The sequence below is a fragment of the Mytilus trossulus genome, chromosome 10, assembly GCF_036588685.1.
Source record: "Mytilus trossulus isolate FHL-02 chromosome 10, PNRI_Mtr1.1.1.hap1, whole genome shotgun sequence".
Taxonomy (NCBI): domain Eukaryota; kingdom Metazoa; phylum Mollusca; class Bivalvia; order Mytilida; family Mytilidae; genus Mytilus; species Mytilus trossulus.
In genome coordinates, this window is record NC_086382.1 from 70,714,067 (window position 1) to 70,732,349 (window position 18,283).

General features: G+C 32.4%; 1 protein-coding gene across 1 annotated transcript; it reads right to left on the reverse strand.

Moving 5' to 3' along the window:
• Positions 1 to 4,377: 4,377 nt before the first annotated feature.
• Positions 4,378 to 12,687, reverse strand: LOC134686592 (cysteine-rich venom protein VAR5-like). Its single transcript, XM_063546266.1, has 6 exons — positions 12,165 to 12,687; positions 11,411 to 11,548; positions 10,524 to 10,739; positions 8,744 to 8,850; positions 7,149 to 7,240; positions 4,378 to 4,801 (listed from the first exon to the last, which is right to left on the reverse strand). The coding sequence occupies exons 2-6, from the start codon at positions 11,543 to 11,545 to the stop codon at positions 4,410 to 4,412; spliced, it is 942 nt and encodes a 313-aa protein (XP_063402336.1). The 5' UTR covers positions 11,546 to 11,548; positions 12,165 to 12,687; the 3' UTR covers positions 4,378 to 4,409.
• Positions 12,688 to 18,283: the final 5,596 nt, after the last annotated feature.

Consider the following 18,283-nt stretch of genomic DNA (forward strand, 5'->3'; position numbering starts at 1 on the left):
TTAAATATTCTCACACTCAAATACAAGTGCTTAATATAAATTGTTCAGTAATATTTTATCAGTTGGTCAACTTTCAATAAAACAATGAAATCTTCAGAGGATAACATGTCCATTAATGTAATAAAATAATAAAACAGATGTAAAATATAATGTACATGTACCATATAATTTCAAATCTCGGTCTATGACATATTTTATAATACTTTCATAGTAAACACCAATACTTAAAGGAGATCTCATGTGTGATTTTAATGGGAGTTCAAACCTTAAAATGCATTTTATAAGTACCAATCATGTGAAGTGAAAAAAACATTGTGAAGGAAGCGAGACCGGATGAGTCGGCCATGTGTAAATTTGTACTAAAACGAGCAACACGACGGGTGCCACATATGGAGTCGGATACTAGTATGCTTACCTTCCGAAGCTCAGTGGTATGTGCAGATTTACTGGTTAAAAGTGACACAAGTGCTTGATGAAGTATGGCAGTGAGAGAACGTAATTTTGTGAGAATTCTGATTCAAATCAAATATCAAATAACAAAATTAAGTCCAAGAGTTGTGCACAATTATCACCTATTGGTATGTCTACTTTTTATGTAAACTACAGACGAAATTAAAACAACAAATTTAAATCTAAACAAAATGGTGTATTTTATACAAATACGTTTAAAAGTTTAAACTATTACTTTATCCAGGAACATACTGTTCCCAGCTTTATCTGACACACGAACGTTGCCAGTGAATGACGATAAAGATGAGTTGTTAGCTGGCAAATAAGATTTATTTCAAAAGAAAAATAAATGAGTTGTGGAGTTTACTACAAATTCTACAGTTAAAAAAATGACAATAGATAAAAACAAATATTCCTTACTGGACAGTTTAATCAGATACATATAGACTTGTCAAGTCTCAGGGTGATACTAAGGTCTGTATAATAAAGAGCATCATATATTAAGATGACTTAGATGAATATCCGTGTTAGTTTTTTTTTCATCTTGCTCAAATCTATAATCTGAAGTATCATTAGCATATACACCCTGTATAACCCCGATACAGATGAAACCGGACGTTGACGCGTTCGAATCGAACACACCGTGTAACATTGAGTTCAGACAGTAAAGAATTGGTACTTTACAGAAAATCCAGTATATATTCTTCGGATATTTTGCACCAATATATTCTTTGCCATAATACTCATTACTTATTAAAAGGTTTTTCAAATATCTGACATTTTTATACACGAACATCAAAAAACGCACGACGATATCAATGATAAAACGTGCTTTGTATTTTTAAATATCCAAAACTTAATGAATCTTGTGCCACATAGGTTTTTAAACATAGATTTTTGAAAATTTCATAGTTTAAATTAACAAACTTATAAAGATCGTAGGTTTATGTTGTATTTAGAAACAAACAAATACACGTTTTAAAGTGGCTTTATTTTCATATTGTGTATCGCTTCGTTGTCATTACACTTTTTTACACTGTACGCTTCGTTGTGACAATATTGCGTTTGTCAATGACTTTTGCATGTATTAATAATGATTTGATATGATTTTAACCAATAAACATGTTTAAAAAAAGATAATTTACCACTAAAACATACAGAAAGTAACCCATAATATCCGTTGTTCCCACAAGATAGTTATTTCGTTCCCTCAAGATACTATGTCGTTCCCACAAGATAGTTATCTCGTTCCCACAAGATGCTATGTCGTTCCCTCAAGATACAATGTTGATTCCTCAAGATGTTATGTTGTTCCCACAAGATAGTTATCTCGTTCCCTCAAGATAGTTATCTCGTTCCCTCAACATAGCAATAAAATTATATTAATATATTCTTTACATAGTATCTTGAGGGAACGACATAGCATCTTGAGGGAATAACATAACATCTTGAGGAAACGACATAGTATCTTGAGGGAACTACATAATATCTTGAGGGAACGACATATCATCTTGAAGGAACGACATATCCTCTTGAGGGAACGAGATAACTATCTTGTGGGAACGACATAGTATCTTGAGGGGACGAGATAACTATCTTGTGGGAACGACATAGTATCATGAGGAAACAACATATTTTTTTCTCTTTCATGGCCGTATTCTGCCACCGTTCGAAAGTGTAAATTGGTAGGACAGTATAATTACTCGACAGATGCAAATATCATAGGCTGAGCATATACAGATAAACAAGTCCGATTTATAATGTCATTTTGATAGCATTTTTGAAACGGATAACCATACGACATTCAATGTATATGGTTACAGCACTGTCCCAGGTTAGGGGGTGTCACGGAATGGAATTTCCTTTATGGGCGTTTTTCAATAAAAGCGTATTTTTCAGACCTAAAATAATGGAAAATCAACTTGTCCAAATTTTAATTTCAAGAGTTATTTTGAATACCTCTATAATAGACCTGTTTGTAAACAAAAAGTGCAATCTTAAATATTCTTTTAAATGATATTATTTTCATAATTTGTGTACTTCTTCCAAACACACATATTTTTTGCAATTTTAAATGTTTCCGATAGACATTCTAGTTTGTTTACTTTAAATACTAGACAAATATCATTTTTTTCTGAATTGGAAAACCATTTTTATCGATTAAGATTAGACAGTAAATTTTGTACTTCACACATGAAGGTTCAACTCATGTTACGTAGTGGACATTTTGATGCGTTTCGTAATGGACAAAACCGTTTCGTAGTGGACAAAAAGTTTCGTAGTTGAGATCAACCCTATTATATGTTAATAACAACATAATAAAAATTGCATGAAGCTAACCCTTGTTATTTGTTTTGCACGAATATAATTGAAAAAAAGATTAAAAAAAGACTGCATGGTAGTGGTAGTGTCCACTACGAAACGTTTTTCTCCCATTCTTGTTTCGTAGGGGACCGTTTCGTAAGGGACGTATTCGCATGTTTTATTTTTTCCCCACAATCCCTATATTGCAATAGTAACAAGACTGATTGTATTCATCAAAGAATTTATCAAACGGTACACTGATATTTTTTTCATAATTTTAAAACTGTACGGGTTTTTTCTTTGTATCATGTTGTGCTGTAACAGCAGTGCCCAAGATTAAGGAGAGGGTTGAGGGCTCACTGGTTAAATCCCGCATCATTATTATTGTGTCTGCCCAACGTCAGGCACCTGTAGTACATTTGTTGTATAGATCTATTTTTTGTAAATGGATAATTCATAAGTTATAAATGTATCACTGTTAGGTTTCCCGTTTTAAATTTTTCATATATTTTTTTTATTTCGGGGCCTTTTATAGCCGACAATACGGTTTTCCTCATTGTTCAATGCTGTACGTTGGATCATAACAATTGCTTTATACACACACTTCATTTAAACTTTGATGGAAAGTTGTATAACCTGTCATCACACTACATCTACAAATTTTGTATGTAAAAAAAAAAAAAAAAAAAAGCAAGAAAGAAAAAAAAAACAGTTTGACTGTCATCTAAGGCATTTGGCAAACTAGGCCACGTTCAACGAGCTGATATGGGTGCTTTTTATAGGCGAATTTGGAACAACATCGGCATTTAGAAGAGCATCTAATTGTGAAAAGTACGAGTCATCAAAGTTGTATTGGCTGTGCTATACTTTTGAAACTTTATTTGCTTTAAAATATATTTTTTAACAGTCTATTTCATCTGGAATAACGTTGAAATCTAAAAAAAAATCAATAAAAACATTTTTTTCGGATGTCCGCTAGTTTGAAATTGCAATTTTGGCTTTAAACGACTTTTTTTTTTTAAGTTCAACTACTTTGATTAAATTTACAAATAAAAAAATACAATACAATATAGGTAAAGGGTCGCCGATGCCATCTCGAATACCTTAATAAGAAAGTGATTTGTGACGGTTTTTGTCAACGAACTGTACAGTGATTAATTAAAAACGCACAACGAACTCGACACATTTGGAGGAACGAACAATACAGTTAGACAAAAATTATTAAGTATGATATTGCGTTTATTAAAAATTCTAGGTAGCATTTGAAGGCACGTAGTAATCCAACGTATAGTTTTATATTATTGCTTGAAGTATTAATACACAAAGGTGTATGCACGAAAAGATATTCAGCATTGTTTATCGCATAAAACGTATGAAATTGCACCATGCCCGTGCGTTTTGCATCTAGCAGTTTTATCAGACGGTCTATGCAATATCTTGTACTTACAGCAACTGTATAATTGAATAAATAAACTCACAATCACATAGACATATTTATATATAAACAAATAAGTTCTAGAGACGCATTCGAAATTGTTGTCATCCCAAATGTTGTCCTGATTATCGCTTCGAACGCGTCAACATCCGGATTCATTTGTATCGGGGTTATACGGGGTGATATATAACAAACATTTTTTTCATTTCATTATTGAAATCTACGTGCTCCAACTGTATGACCAGTTAGTGGTAGGTGTCCCTGAATTTTGTCCACTGGTCCAAACTCTTCTTCTTATGTTCATATTTCTACCCGCGTTCCTATTCCAACTTTGTGGAAGATTCCAATTCCTACTTGTTCGTGGCTGAGAATTTTGATTGTTTGTTTGCTGACTTCTCCTATTGTTTCCTGATGTCCAGCTCCACATGACTCTACCATTGGGTTTATTCTCTCTGGTGGTAGTTATACGTCTGGTTTGGTCAGGTTTGGTACGTTGATTTTCATTGACAATCTTCCAGGGACTATATTTCCAATCGGTTCCTCCGTTTACGTTACTTCTGCTAGTGACTTTTGTTGGTGTATTCGGGACATTTCGTCCTCCTGTAGCGTGATCTACAATACAGAATTAAACAATTACAAGCTGGTATTAATTGACTAGAACATGCTACCAGTTATGTCGATCATATTGTTTTGATGAAATGATTGATGACGATTACAAATATATGTAAAAAACTATTTATTCTACAATTTAATATTTCATTTTGTCTTCTTTTAAAGTATTAAGTATCTGAATCAGTGAATGGTGTGTCTCAAAAATAAAATGATATATCTCAAGAAACTAAATGGTTCATCTCAAGACGCTAATTGATATATTTCGTCACCAAATGATAAAGACACGAAATTGCATATCTCAAGAACCAAATGATATGCATCTCAAGACACCAAATGATAAATCACAAGAAACCAAATGGCATATCTCAAGAAACCTAACGGTATATCTCAAGAAACCAAACGGTATATATCAAGAAACCTAACGGTATATCTCAAGAAACCTAACGGTATATCTCAAGAAACCAAGCGGTATATATCAAGAAACCTAACGGTATATATCAAGAAACCAAACGAAATATCTCAAGAAACCAAACATGTATATCTCAAGAAACCAAACGGTATATCTCAAGAAACCAAACGGTATATCTCAAGAAACCAAACGGTATATCTCAAGAAACCAAACGGTATATCTCAAGAAACCAAACGAAATATCTCAAGAAACCAAACATGTATATCTCAAGAAACCAAACGGTATATCTCAAGAAACCAAACGGTATATATCAAGAAACCAAACGGTATATATCAAGAAACCAAACGAAATATCTCAAGAAACCAAACATGTATATCTCAAGAAACCAAACGGTATATCTCAAGAAACCAAACGGTATATCTCAAGAAACCTAACGGTATATATCAAGAAACCAGACGGTATATCTCAAGAAACCTAACGGTATATATCAAGAAACCAAACGGTATATCTCAAGAAACCAAACGGTATATATCAAGAAACCTAACGGTATATCTCAAGAAACCAAATGGTATATCGCAAGAAACCAAACTGTGCATCTCAAGAAACCAAACATGTATATCTCAAGATACCAAACGTTAAATCTCACGAAACCACTTGATTTATCTAAAGAACCATAATGGTACACCTTAGGAATCCAAATGGTTTATCTGAAGAAACCGATCGAAATATCTCAAGAAACTTGATAGTACTAGTATGCTTTGAGATATTCATGGACATATATCGCACGAAACCAATTGATACATCCGATGAAACCATATGACATATCTAACGTAAACAAATGGTATATCTCAAAAAAACAAATTGTACATCCCAAACAACTTAACGGTTACGGTATATCTCGAGACACCAAATGATATATCTTAAGAAATCAAATGGTACATCCCAAGAAATCAAATCGTACATCCCGAGAAATATAATGGTACATCTCAATATCAAATGGTACATCTCCATATCAAATGATATGTCTCAATATCAAATGGTACATCCCAAGAAATCAAATGATACATCTCTAAATCAAAATGGTACGTCTCGATTTCAAATGGTACATCCCGAAAAATCAAATGGTACATCCCGAAAAATCAAATGGTACATCCCGAAGAATCAAATGGTAAATCCCGAAAATCAAATGTTATATCTTAAGAATATAAATGATACATCCCGACATATCAAATGGTACATCTCAAGTAACGCAATGGTATATCTCAAGAAATCAGATGATATTATATTTAAATCAAAATCAAAACGATTGGTTTATCGCAAGTCACCAAATGATATATCTCAAGAAATCAAATGTTACATCTCAGGTAACGATATATCAAGACACCAAATGTTACATCTCAAGAAATCAAATGTTACATCTCAGGTAACGAAATGGTTTATATCAACAAACCAAATGATAAATCTCAAGAAACACAATTTATGATATATCTCAAGAAACAAAATTTATGATATATCTCAAGAAACAAAATAGTTTATCTTGAGAAACCAATTGTACATCGCGAGAAACCAAATAGTACATCGCGAGAAACTAAATAGTACATCGCGAGAAACCAAATAGTACATCGCGAGAAACCAAATAGTACATCGCGAGAAACCAAATAGTACATCGCGAGAAACCAAATAGTACATCGCGAGAAACCAAATAGGACATCGTGAGAAACCAAAAAGTACATCGCGAGAAACCAAATAGTACATCGCGAGAAACCAAATAGTGCATCGTAAGAACCCAAAAAGCAAGTGTCTATACAACGGTCAAACTTATATCAAACCGAGTAAAGAAAATAAATGATACCCATATTTACTGTAAAAGTTTGTCACCTAAATATAATCTTAGCAATTTAAAACAAGTTATTGAAAAAAAAAACCAATTTATTATACCTGAACATAGACCTGCATCACACTGCTGTCCTGAGCGACATCTAGAACATGCCTGTCCATTTATATATGGCTCCCTGTTGTTAAAATTTCCTCTGCAAACAAATATAAAAAATGTATAGCTAAATAACATTACTTTACATATTTTTAACAATATTTAATGAATGGCTATTATCTATTTTGAATTTATTGAACCATAAAACTAATTTTTGACTCTTCACATTGAATAATCCGCGAAGCGGATTATGTAAAATGTGAAGAGTCAAAAATTAGTTTTATGGTTCAATAAAATCAAAATAAATTATTGCCATTCATTATAAATAAATTTTCTATCAAAAATAAGTCTCAAAGAACTTTCTATATTATTTATTTTAACAATAAAAACGTGCACACATGTTGGCGTATGAATATACAACCGTCAGAGTGGGCGTGTCGCCATCAAAATTGACAACATTGAAAATAAAACTAATAATTTTAACCAATCAGAAGACAGTAAATACACAAAATTTATTTATTTACAAATATTTAGATATTCAGTATAATAAATTAAATAACACATAGCGAAGAGGGAGATAGAGCAGATTGGTACCCCTTGTAAAACAGTTGTTAACCTTGGCTTCGCCGCAGTTGGCAATGTTTTCTCGGGGTAAAAATCTGCACTATCAGCCTCTCAGCTATGTGTTATTTATATACTATCACCCGCTGCTTAAGCTCGCTTTCACTAAGGAGGCTGGATGAACGTTAGAGATGCTCCATACAGGCAAAATATCATTTTCAATCACAGATTTAGTATTTTTTTTAAGATTGGTGAAAAAATAAACATTTCAGTCGTAACCTTTCAAAGACATCTTTTAAAAACATTTTTACCAAACTTGTTTTTTTTTTTTTAATTTCTTCCGTTTTTAAGGCTTCCATGCCCCTTGAAAGAAGCACGTGGTTTATAATAACTTACTCTTTTTGCTTGAAGGTCAATCTAATTAAAATATTGATCTCTGGTTACGTTATACTGCATATGAAGTATAACTTAATCAGAGATCAATATATACTGAATTCTAAAGCCTTGATTGAGCCAGATTTGATTTATCAGTTCCTTTTTTTTTAATACAATATAGTGTTCACAAGTCATAGCGATTTTTGTTTAAGGTAAGATCTAGTTGTGACTTGTTTCTCTATAAGTTTTGGATCGATGCAATGTTATGTTAATTAAATTCGAATTGAATTCGAATGGAATTCGCTAATCGCGTTCACACATTCTTCTTTATTTTTAATTCGAATAGGCTAAATCGCATTATCCAATTCGCATTAGAAATGCGTTTTTTTTTAATACGAACTAAAAGTTAACGTCGTTCGGACAGTAAAGCGAATTTGACGCGCATTGGAATTCGAATTGAGAATTTACGTTTGGACGTAAAACGTTTCGAATTCGAATTAAACTTATTCGAATTAGCTAATGCGAATCGAATTCGAATTATGTGTGAACGCAGCATAAAGATGACAATAGAAACACGAACAAAAGCATACTAAATACATGTATTTCATAGGTAAGTTAGAGTTAGCGTTACATATATATTAGTAGGATACTTGTATTTCATACTTACGGTGGGTCATAAAAGCATACTAAATACATGTATTTCATAGGGAACTTTGAGTTCGCGTTACATATCTGTACACCACAACCCAGTTGTTTACTGTCCGCCCACACCATCTACAATGTAAAAAAAAATTAAAAAAATAATATATGCAGTATTTTCAAAATCATCTTTGATGTAAAATCACAAAAGTTGTTTGAACCTGGACCACATAATTTTATCTCATTAATATTCGTTTCCTCTGAGACGTAGTAATTAAATTAGTCTAACTATAATTTGTATTTTAGACAACATGTACACTTGAACTCATCTTCAGTGCAATGAGAATTCTCCTGTCAATCAAAAAGTATATGACAGGAAGTTATAAAAACATCAAAGCCTAGCAATCATATACTATGCGTAAACATTGTCAAAAATAAAAACAAAATTTATTCCTACAAATTTGGAAATTTTCAAGAAAACCGATAGTGAATTACCTGTTTCCTTTTAGATATAAAATTCATGCGTCCGAAACGCTTTTCTGGATTTAACTTTATCAGGAATACTCAAAGCCGAGTATTTGAAAGTCAAGAATCAAATCAGTGGAAGAGCTATATGACAAAAGAAACATAAACAAACAGCCAAATCTATATCACATTATGCATTCCATTCAAAATTACAACAAGAAACACATCAAATCAAAAATGGTCAAATTAAACTAGAATGTCTTAATTTCTCCGAATAAACATGTGTCATCGGAGAAGTGAAACAACCCAACGAGTAAATTAACAGCAAAAGGTCAAACAAGTTACAAAAGTGTAATTCGAATAAACACGCGGCTTTGGAGCATTGAAACAAACCTTAGAGTAAACAGCGAAAGTTAAAAAAAAAAAATCCGAATATAAACACGCGGCTATGGAAAAGTGAAACAAACCTTAGAGCAAAAAGCAAAAATTTCTTACAAGCTAATCCGAATAAACACGCCGCATTGGAGCAGTGAGATATTTTCTTTAGAGTAAACAGCAAAAGTTCAAAGACATTTAAATAAAAGCGGAACAATGAAAAGTCAACAACCCAAGAGTTAATAGCAAACGTTCAAAGAGTTCGAAAAAACCCACCGCAACAATGGAGCAGTCAAGCAAACCTTAGAATGAACATTAAAGGTTTAAACAAAATTATCCGAATAAACACGCTGCAGTGGAGTAGTGAAACAAACACAATAGTGAACATCATAGTTAAATAAATTAAACACGCGGCAATGGAGTGATATTAGTGTGTGGAATAAAAGGATTGTATTATTTGGGTTAGATTTGACTTATGGCCAACCTCAATGTTTGCGTCGCAATACAACATTCCAAAAGAATTTAGCCTATTCATTTTTGATCAAGTGCTACGCAGTAATACAATTCAATCTTTAATACTTGCAATAAACTTAAAATATCGTCAAAATCAACAAAGTCGCACAAATTAAACGCATCTAATTCTGAAATGTATTGCATAATTTCTAGAGCATTTACTAATAAAGGATGCATACTCAGGCTCTGAGATACATACTATGTCACATTATTTTACATATTGACAATTACCTGTGTATAATGTTCTGTATAATGACAATTACCTGTGTATAATGTCCTGTTTAATGACAATTACCTGTGTATAATGTCCTGTATAATGACAATTACCTGTGTATAATGTCCTGTATAATGACAATTACCTGTGTATAATGTCCTGTATATTGACAATTACCTGTGTATAATGTCCTGTATATTGACAATTACCTGTGTATAATGTCCTGTATAATGACAATTACCTGTGTATAATGTCCTGTAGACATACTAAAGCCACTCCCTGGGGAATAGTCTCTCTTCTCATCAAACCACATTTTAATACCCCGCTTTATCAATACATTTATATCTTCACCAACACTTTGCATTGCCAGGTTTTCTCCTCTACCGTTCTGCTGATGGCTGTTAGAACATCTGGACGCCCATGCAGTAGCCTCTTGTTCAAGAGTTGTACTCCAGACCTGGTACAAGTAAGATAAACATGAGCAAATGAAGGTAATAAAATATAAACATGAAGGTCGTTAGACTGAAGAAGAGTACGCAGTAAATGAGATAGTATTATAGTCATGGAAATATGAACCGGGAGCATAGGCAACTGCCAACCCACTTTTGGGAATATGTTTTTAATTGGAAATATATAAAAAATGAAAATAAAAGGGACACTTACTTCTAGACCATAAGACTAGAGAACACATTTTTTTTGTGTCACATTCAGAAATGTGTTACCAAATGATACTCTAGCCCTATGCTACAGATAGTAAAATATGCCTTACTAGTATTTTACTAATAATATGTTGCCAGTTAAAAACTAAAATAATGTTGAATTCAATATAATTGATTGGTGTCACTACATAAACAGGTGTTGAACGGATGACTACTCTAAACGAATTCATACAAATCGACAAAAGGTGGCTTTTTATTTTACATGTAGTCAAGTTGCTTGCATTACTCGTTCAACATCGACAAATAAATGTCAAAACGAGTAACCGTAATAAAGTCGACAATTCTTCGATATAACAGGCACTTAATTGATATTTGCTAAATTCTTCTGTCAGTCTAGTTTTAGATTCACGTTTGTTGTCCATTTGTGTAGCCAATTAGAATTATTAGACAGTGTTAAATTATTACTTACCAATTTCTGCATGTTGGCTGCATTTTCACTTTTTCTATATCGGTTATGTTCATTTAAAAGCAATGAGCTATATATTGAACCCAAACATGTTCCAAACAATGGTAACAGTACCACGAGGAATGATAATACAACCATTATCTGAAAAAGAAGCCATCACAATTATCCAATACATTGTATTTGATTAGTACACGGATACACCACTCACACTACTGTTTGCTATGTTCAGTGGACGAACAGACGGACTTCAAATGATCGGATGCACAGTACGAAATGCAGAATGCCCCTATAATTGGGACATACTAACAAATCTGTGTTTCGTACGTGATCCTTATGTGATATCTTTAAATAGACTACGACGACTTAAAATAGGAGAGCTATTTTTAAAACTATTTGACCAGAAAAAACAACAACCCGAGATTACCACATTCAGTCAAAATTTAAGCATTTATATGGAACAGAATAACAACAATTTATCTTAATATGATGTTTAAAGTTAATTCATAAAACAATATGAAGAAAAAGGAAAGAGCTTTAGCCATTATTCTATATCCCAATATCTTAAGTCGATGCTCAGAGCTGTATTTTTATTGTCATAGGGTGGAACTTTTTACGCTGAACCGTCCAGCTACTGGTCAATACATCTTTTATGTATGTTAATTTCCTTTGTATTCTATGTAATGCCATTTCCTTTTCATCTTACCCCAACCTCTTCACCCAATGTTCTGATAAGATTTTAAATAATAACTATACTCACATGAATAAATAGAATTTCTGAATAATTCCGGTATGTTAAAAAATAGTTACTGAAATATTTATAGAAATTTCAGTTATTCCGCGAAATTATCAAAACCAATTACACCGTAACTATACGAGTTTACTAAACACTCTTTCCTTTTATCCACAAATCATTACTAATTAAAGCAGAATAATGCGTAATATCAAGTATTATCAATCGGAAAAAAGTGACAAAAACAGTCCTCTGCTGTCACTTTCCCGGGAGTGACGCACAAATAAGATAACACTAATAATTTATACAAAATTAAATTAAGTCGCTTTGGTCTGTCATGTTTATAGTTTTTTTAAATTTTGATGTGACACTTGTATACAGTAAACACGAGCTATTACACAATTGTTTTTGTAGATAAGATATATGTATTGAGGCACTGCAATGTTTTTAGATTGAAGACGTATCTAAGTATTTTCCTATTGATGCTTAGATATGACAATTCATATTTTTCCAATTTTCTTTTAGATTTCTTCTTGTTATAACATTCAAAGTTTCTGCCGTTCTCATGTAAATGTTTGTTGAAATGACAGTTTATAAAATACTATACATCACATTCTGTGTATTTGTATAAAATGGAACAACATTAAACAAGACAGATTTGAACACGTGTTTTATACAACTATATCGTTACAAGGAAGCTACAATTAACAAATCATTAAACATGTTCAAGACGGGTGGTATTAGACCTTGGTATAACTTTGTTTGCATTTAAACAGAATAAAAAATATCATATTGCCTACAGAACATATACTACATATGTTTACAGTAATGATGTATTGGCAAATCAAACGGGACATGCATAGTCACAAACACGTTTCAGGAGGGATATTTGTTTCACCGAGACGTTAAAAAACACCATCATAAACCCGCATTTGATATGAAATATAAAATAAAATGTATGTGTGCATGTATTTTCTTGTGAATTCATTCTTTATAAATCCAAAGAACCCCCGAGAGACGCGAAACTTAATATATGGTCGTTGAATACATATGTAAAATCACAAAAATACTAAACTCAAAACAGAAAAGTCCCTAATCAAAAGGCAAAATCAAAGGATAAAACACATCAAACGAATGGACAGCATCTGTCATATTCTAATCTTGACTTGGTACAGGCATTTTCAAATGTTGAATAACGGTGAATTTACCTGGTTTTATATCGCTAAACCTCTCACTTTTATGACAGTCGCATCAAATTCCGTTATTTTTACAACGACGCGTTAACAAAACAGAGACAAGTCCAAGTCCGTTACTAAGATTCGCCGATAATGTAGTACTAGTAGTTAATTGAAGATTTATGCAATTTCCATTATGGGAGAAATATATCTATCTAATGTCTAAATTAAAAATGTTCACGCATCGTTGTAAATATAATGGAATATGATGCGACTGTCAAACAAAAAACCGGGGGATCTGATGAACTACGTATACGACAGGTTTGTCGACAGAATTAAAGTCTCTTGCTATACTGGCATCACTCGTCATGCAAATTCATGCTCAGTCCAAATGTCACAATCGGGAATAAGACACACTCGGTAAAATTACAGATTGAACGACCTGGTATCTAAGATCTAAGACAACGAAAACATTTTGCTTTTGTGTTGAGACACCGATTTATCCTGTCAATATCAAGGAAAGATCAATACTTAAAGCAGACCTTCTTTCTACTTTCGGTAGTATCATTAGTTTTTCAGTTCGCTTGTAAATGTCACGGAAATAAGGGTTATTGAGTGACTGAACATCATCAAAGTGTCTGAAAGTGAAATTACAGAACAATAACAAAATTACCCAACTCGGAGAAAAATTCTAAACGAATAGTCACTGAGTTGATGTCAAAAATCATAAGCTCAAACATATCAAACGAATGGATAACAACTGCCATTTAGCCTTTTAAACGTTTTTGTATTCAAGCATCACTGATGAGTCTTTTGTAGACGGAAATACAAAATTTTATCTTGGTATCTTTGATGAGTTTATTTCATGACTTATATGTAGGAAATTGTGGACTAAACCTGGTTTAACAGCTAGCGAAACCTCTCCCTCGTATGACAGTATATATCTCCACCATACCGACAACGATGTGTGAACAAAACCAACAGACAGACATAATAGGTAAAAATGTAAAAAATAAGGGAACAGCAGTCAACATTCTGTTAAAATCGAAATCACTATAATACAAGCTCGTTTTGGCATGTAGAGTATTTTTTTGTTTTTGTTTTCTGCGTTCACAACGACTGCATTCAAGGCCAGGTTGTTCAGGTGTGCACGATGAATTTCGGACCAGGACCAAAGACGGTGAAAAAGAGGTCCACTATCTTACGTCTAGGATAAAATTAGTTTAGTGTTAAAGGAAAATATTCACTGAATCGATTCATATAAGGTAGGAGTCTATTCTTTTGCATTAATTTAAAGGGTACAAAAAACGTCCGAAGCGGAGACTGTCGTGACATAAAAAAAATCGTTAGCTACCTTCTTCCATTTATATGGATCGTCGACCTTCCTATGGATAGAAACAAGTACTTCTATTTATATGGATAGTCTACCTTCCTATTGATAGAAACAAGTGCTTCTATTTATATGGATAGTCGACCTTCCTATGGATAGAACCAAGTGTCTGTGATACAGACCCTAAGATGTTAGTCGGCATAACACTCCACCATCCATGATGGGCTTGGAGTGTATGCTGACACGGTTATTTACATAGCACTGGTATTAAAGAGATAATAGTAACTGCAATTACGATTATCCCAATATGGCGACGACAGATATAGGTAAAATCTTTACAGTCATTTAACTCAAATGTAGCATTTTTTTGTCACTAGTTACTCAGCTGCAAGGTTTTTCTATACCATTACATCATATTTGAATCGTAACGGTGCACTTTTATTGTCTAAGCGCTTTGAAAATTGCCGTTGAAAAATTCGGGATGATAATCGTAACTCGGATAAAAAGATAATCGTAATTATGGTATTAAAAAATGCGAAGATAATCGTAACTGGATAGTGTTTTATTGATATTGACACTAAAAACGTATATCTGATAGCACATGATGAAATTACGGTGATGAACTAATCACGTTTCAACATCTTATGACATATCTTTTTGTGGATATATTATTAATGGTTCTAATGAAAACAGCTACATACTATTATATCATAAAATTGGAAGGGTGAACAAGTTTTAAGAAATTTGGATATGGGAAAAACACGAACTATGTTAAAATACAGAAAACTCCCAAGAACTAGGAATGTCACAAAATATGGGAATGAGCGATGAGGCAATTTTATAGGAAGTTATGATATATGGCAATAATTGTCAGGGGAAACGCATGTGTCACCCTACATCAGATTTGTGATTAATAAGATTGAGAACGGAAATGGGGAATGTATCACAGAGAACACAACCTGACCATACAAAAAACAACAACAGAAGGTCACCAATAGGTCTTCAATATCGCGAGAAATTCCCGCACCCGGAGGCGTCCTTCAGCTGGCCCTAAGACTGTTAGAGAACATTGATTTATCATGAATAAAAACATAGTAAATATAATAATAATTGTTTTAAATCATTTAATGCAGGTGGCTATGTGTGATATTTCTTCCCCCGGGAAGCGACTGTTGGTTCAATTCTAGTCCATACCCGTTATGCCATAATGAATGTTTTCTTTAAAAAATAGTTTTTGGTTTTGGAAGATTTAATAGTTTTTAATCAGCTGAACGTAAGTTATAGTTTTGATTATCAGTAAAATGAAAATTTTCTTCTAAATAATTAGGAACCATGCCATTAATTGCTTTAAATATAAGTATTGCCTTTTGGTATTGAATTTGTTTTTCCACATCTAACCAGTGTAAACTATTCAACAATAAACTGGATGATGTTTGAAATATTGATATCTAAACTGTTTCCAGTTAAACAAAGCCTTTGTTTTGAACCAATAATCATTGATTTACACTTTTTGGCATTTAATTTCATACAATTTTGCAAACACCAGTTTTCAATAACACGAATATCATTTTGAAGGTTATAGAAGCTAACTGAATTGCATCATTACCTCTACAATGTAATGTAGAATCATCTGCATATAAATCTGTTGATGAATGTTCTATATTGAGTGGTAACTCATTGATATATAAAATAAATAACCAAGGGTCCAGGATAGAACCTTGTGGTACACCAGTTTTTATGCATTTAGTATTAGACATGACGTTATTGACCTTAACTTGTTGGCTTCGTTCAAACAAGTATGAATTTAACCAGTCTAGTGTACTATTTGAAACATTATAATATTCCAGTTTTTTCAATAAAATTATATGATTAACCAGATCAAAAGCTATCTTTAAATCTAAAAATATAGCTCCGTTTATCTCTCCATTATTTATATTTGCTAACCATTCATCTACTAATTTAGTAAGTGGAGTAGTACACGAATGTTTAGGTCTGAAACCTGGCTGTGTAGTATTAAGAAGGTCATTGCTATTTAAAAATATATGCCAGGAATCCATAGCTTATTAGTTCCTCTTAAAATATTATGTTTCTTTGCTTAAAAAATGTTAAATCTAATTCCATGTAAAGACTGCACAAAAAAATACTTGTAAAGATCAAACACATTTTTTTTAAAGTGGCTGGGACAAGAAATCACGGTTTTTCATTTTCCGTTAATGTTATTCATTAACTGTACATTTGCATTTAAATAAACACAATACCATTAAAATGCTGAAAGACACATTTAACTTTTCAGTTACTATTATCCGATAAAGAAATTACGACTATCAAACAAGAAAAATTCCATAGAGTTACGATTATCATCCCCAATTTTTCAACGGCAATTTCCAAAGCGCTTTGACAATTCCAGTGCACCGTTACGATTCAAATATGATGCAATGGTATAGAAAAACCTTGCAGCTGAGTAACTAGTGACAAAAACATGCTACATTTGAGTTAAATGACTGTAAAGATTTTACCTATATCTGCCGTCGCCATATTGGGATAATCGTAATTGCAGTTACTATTATCTCTTTTATACCAGTGATAGGTTGTACAGCTTTTGATTTGTTACTCTCATCGAAAGTAGTAGGTTGTTGATCCATCTATCAGTAAACAAAACATCGCGGGTCAAGAGGAGCTGACCCAAAACTTCCTTTCAGTTGTTATGACTGAGACGTGACTGGATTGATTGATTGAATGTTTTGAATCAGTAAATTGAAGGATTGTTAGTGATCTATCTACATTAGTACCTTGCTAAACGTGATCCATTGACACCTACACATAGATTTCCTACCACTAGTAAATGTACTCAACACATGGAAAATTAATTATATGTTGTTACTGAATCATGTTTATATCTTTAAAATATAATTAACATACGATCTTTCTCATTGTAGTTTTCTTTGCAATCTAATTTAAATGCGATCTTTCATATGATATATTTGTTTAGATATATAGACATGACACAAGTAACCTTTTTAGCATTTCATAATCAACTAATTGTTTCGAGTGACACGATGGCGATTTGATTTTAAATACTTCCCCGCAAATATATATTGACAGAACTGAATTTAAAAGTCAACATTATGTTGATTAAATGGTTTATCAATCCTCGTTAAATGTTATAAAAAAAGATAATAAAATATTAAAATTTTACTATTAAAATCATTTAAGTGCATAAAAGTTGGAAAGATGATATGAACTACTTAGAACATATAATTTCCGGACAATAATTAAGGAATGATTGTAATATTTGTTCTGTCTATGAAGAAATAACATAAAACATTTGGTGCACACTGAAGAACGCGCGTAGCGGGTTATTTAACAGTGTGCATCACATTTTTTTTATGTTATTTCGAATAGACAGAATAAATTTATTACAGTCATTTCTTATAGTTTAATTCGAAATTCCATTTCAAACCGTAGAAAACCATGAAAAAACGTCGACGACGTCACAGTCAAAAGACTAAATTATGTCTATGGGCTCATAACAAAATAACGTCAGCCATTCAGAAGACGCGTAACATCCAAAATTAAATTATTCGAAAATATTTGGCCAAACAATCATATTAATAGCCAATTATATATATATATATAAAAAT

Excerpts from the sequence above, each read along its gene's own strand:
- LOC134686592 (XM_063546266.1), bottom strand. The coding sequence starts at position 11,545 with ATGGTTGTATTATCATTCCTCGTGGTACTGTTACCATTGTTTGGAACA. Across the intron at positions 10,740-11,410 it reads CAGCCAACATGCAGAAATTG|GTCTGGAGTACAACTCTTGA; the intron begins GTAAGTAATAAT and ends TACTTGTACCAG. Across the intron at positions 4,802-7,148 it reads TGATGCAGGTCTATGTTCAG|ATCACGCTACAGGAGGACGA; the intron begins GTATAATAAATT and ends TCTGTATTGTAG.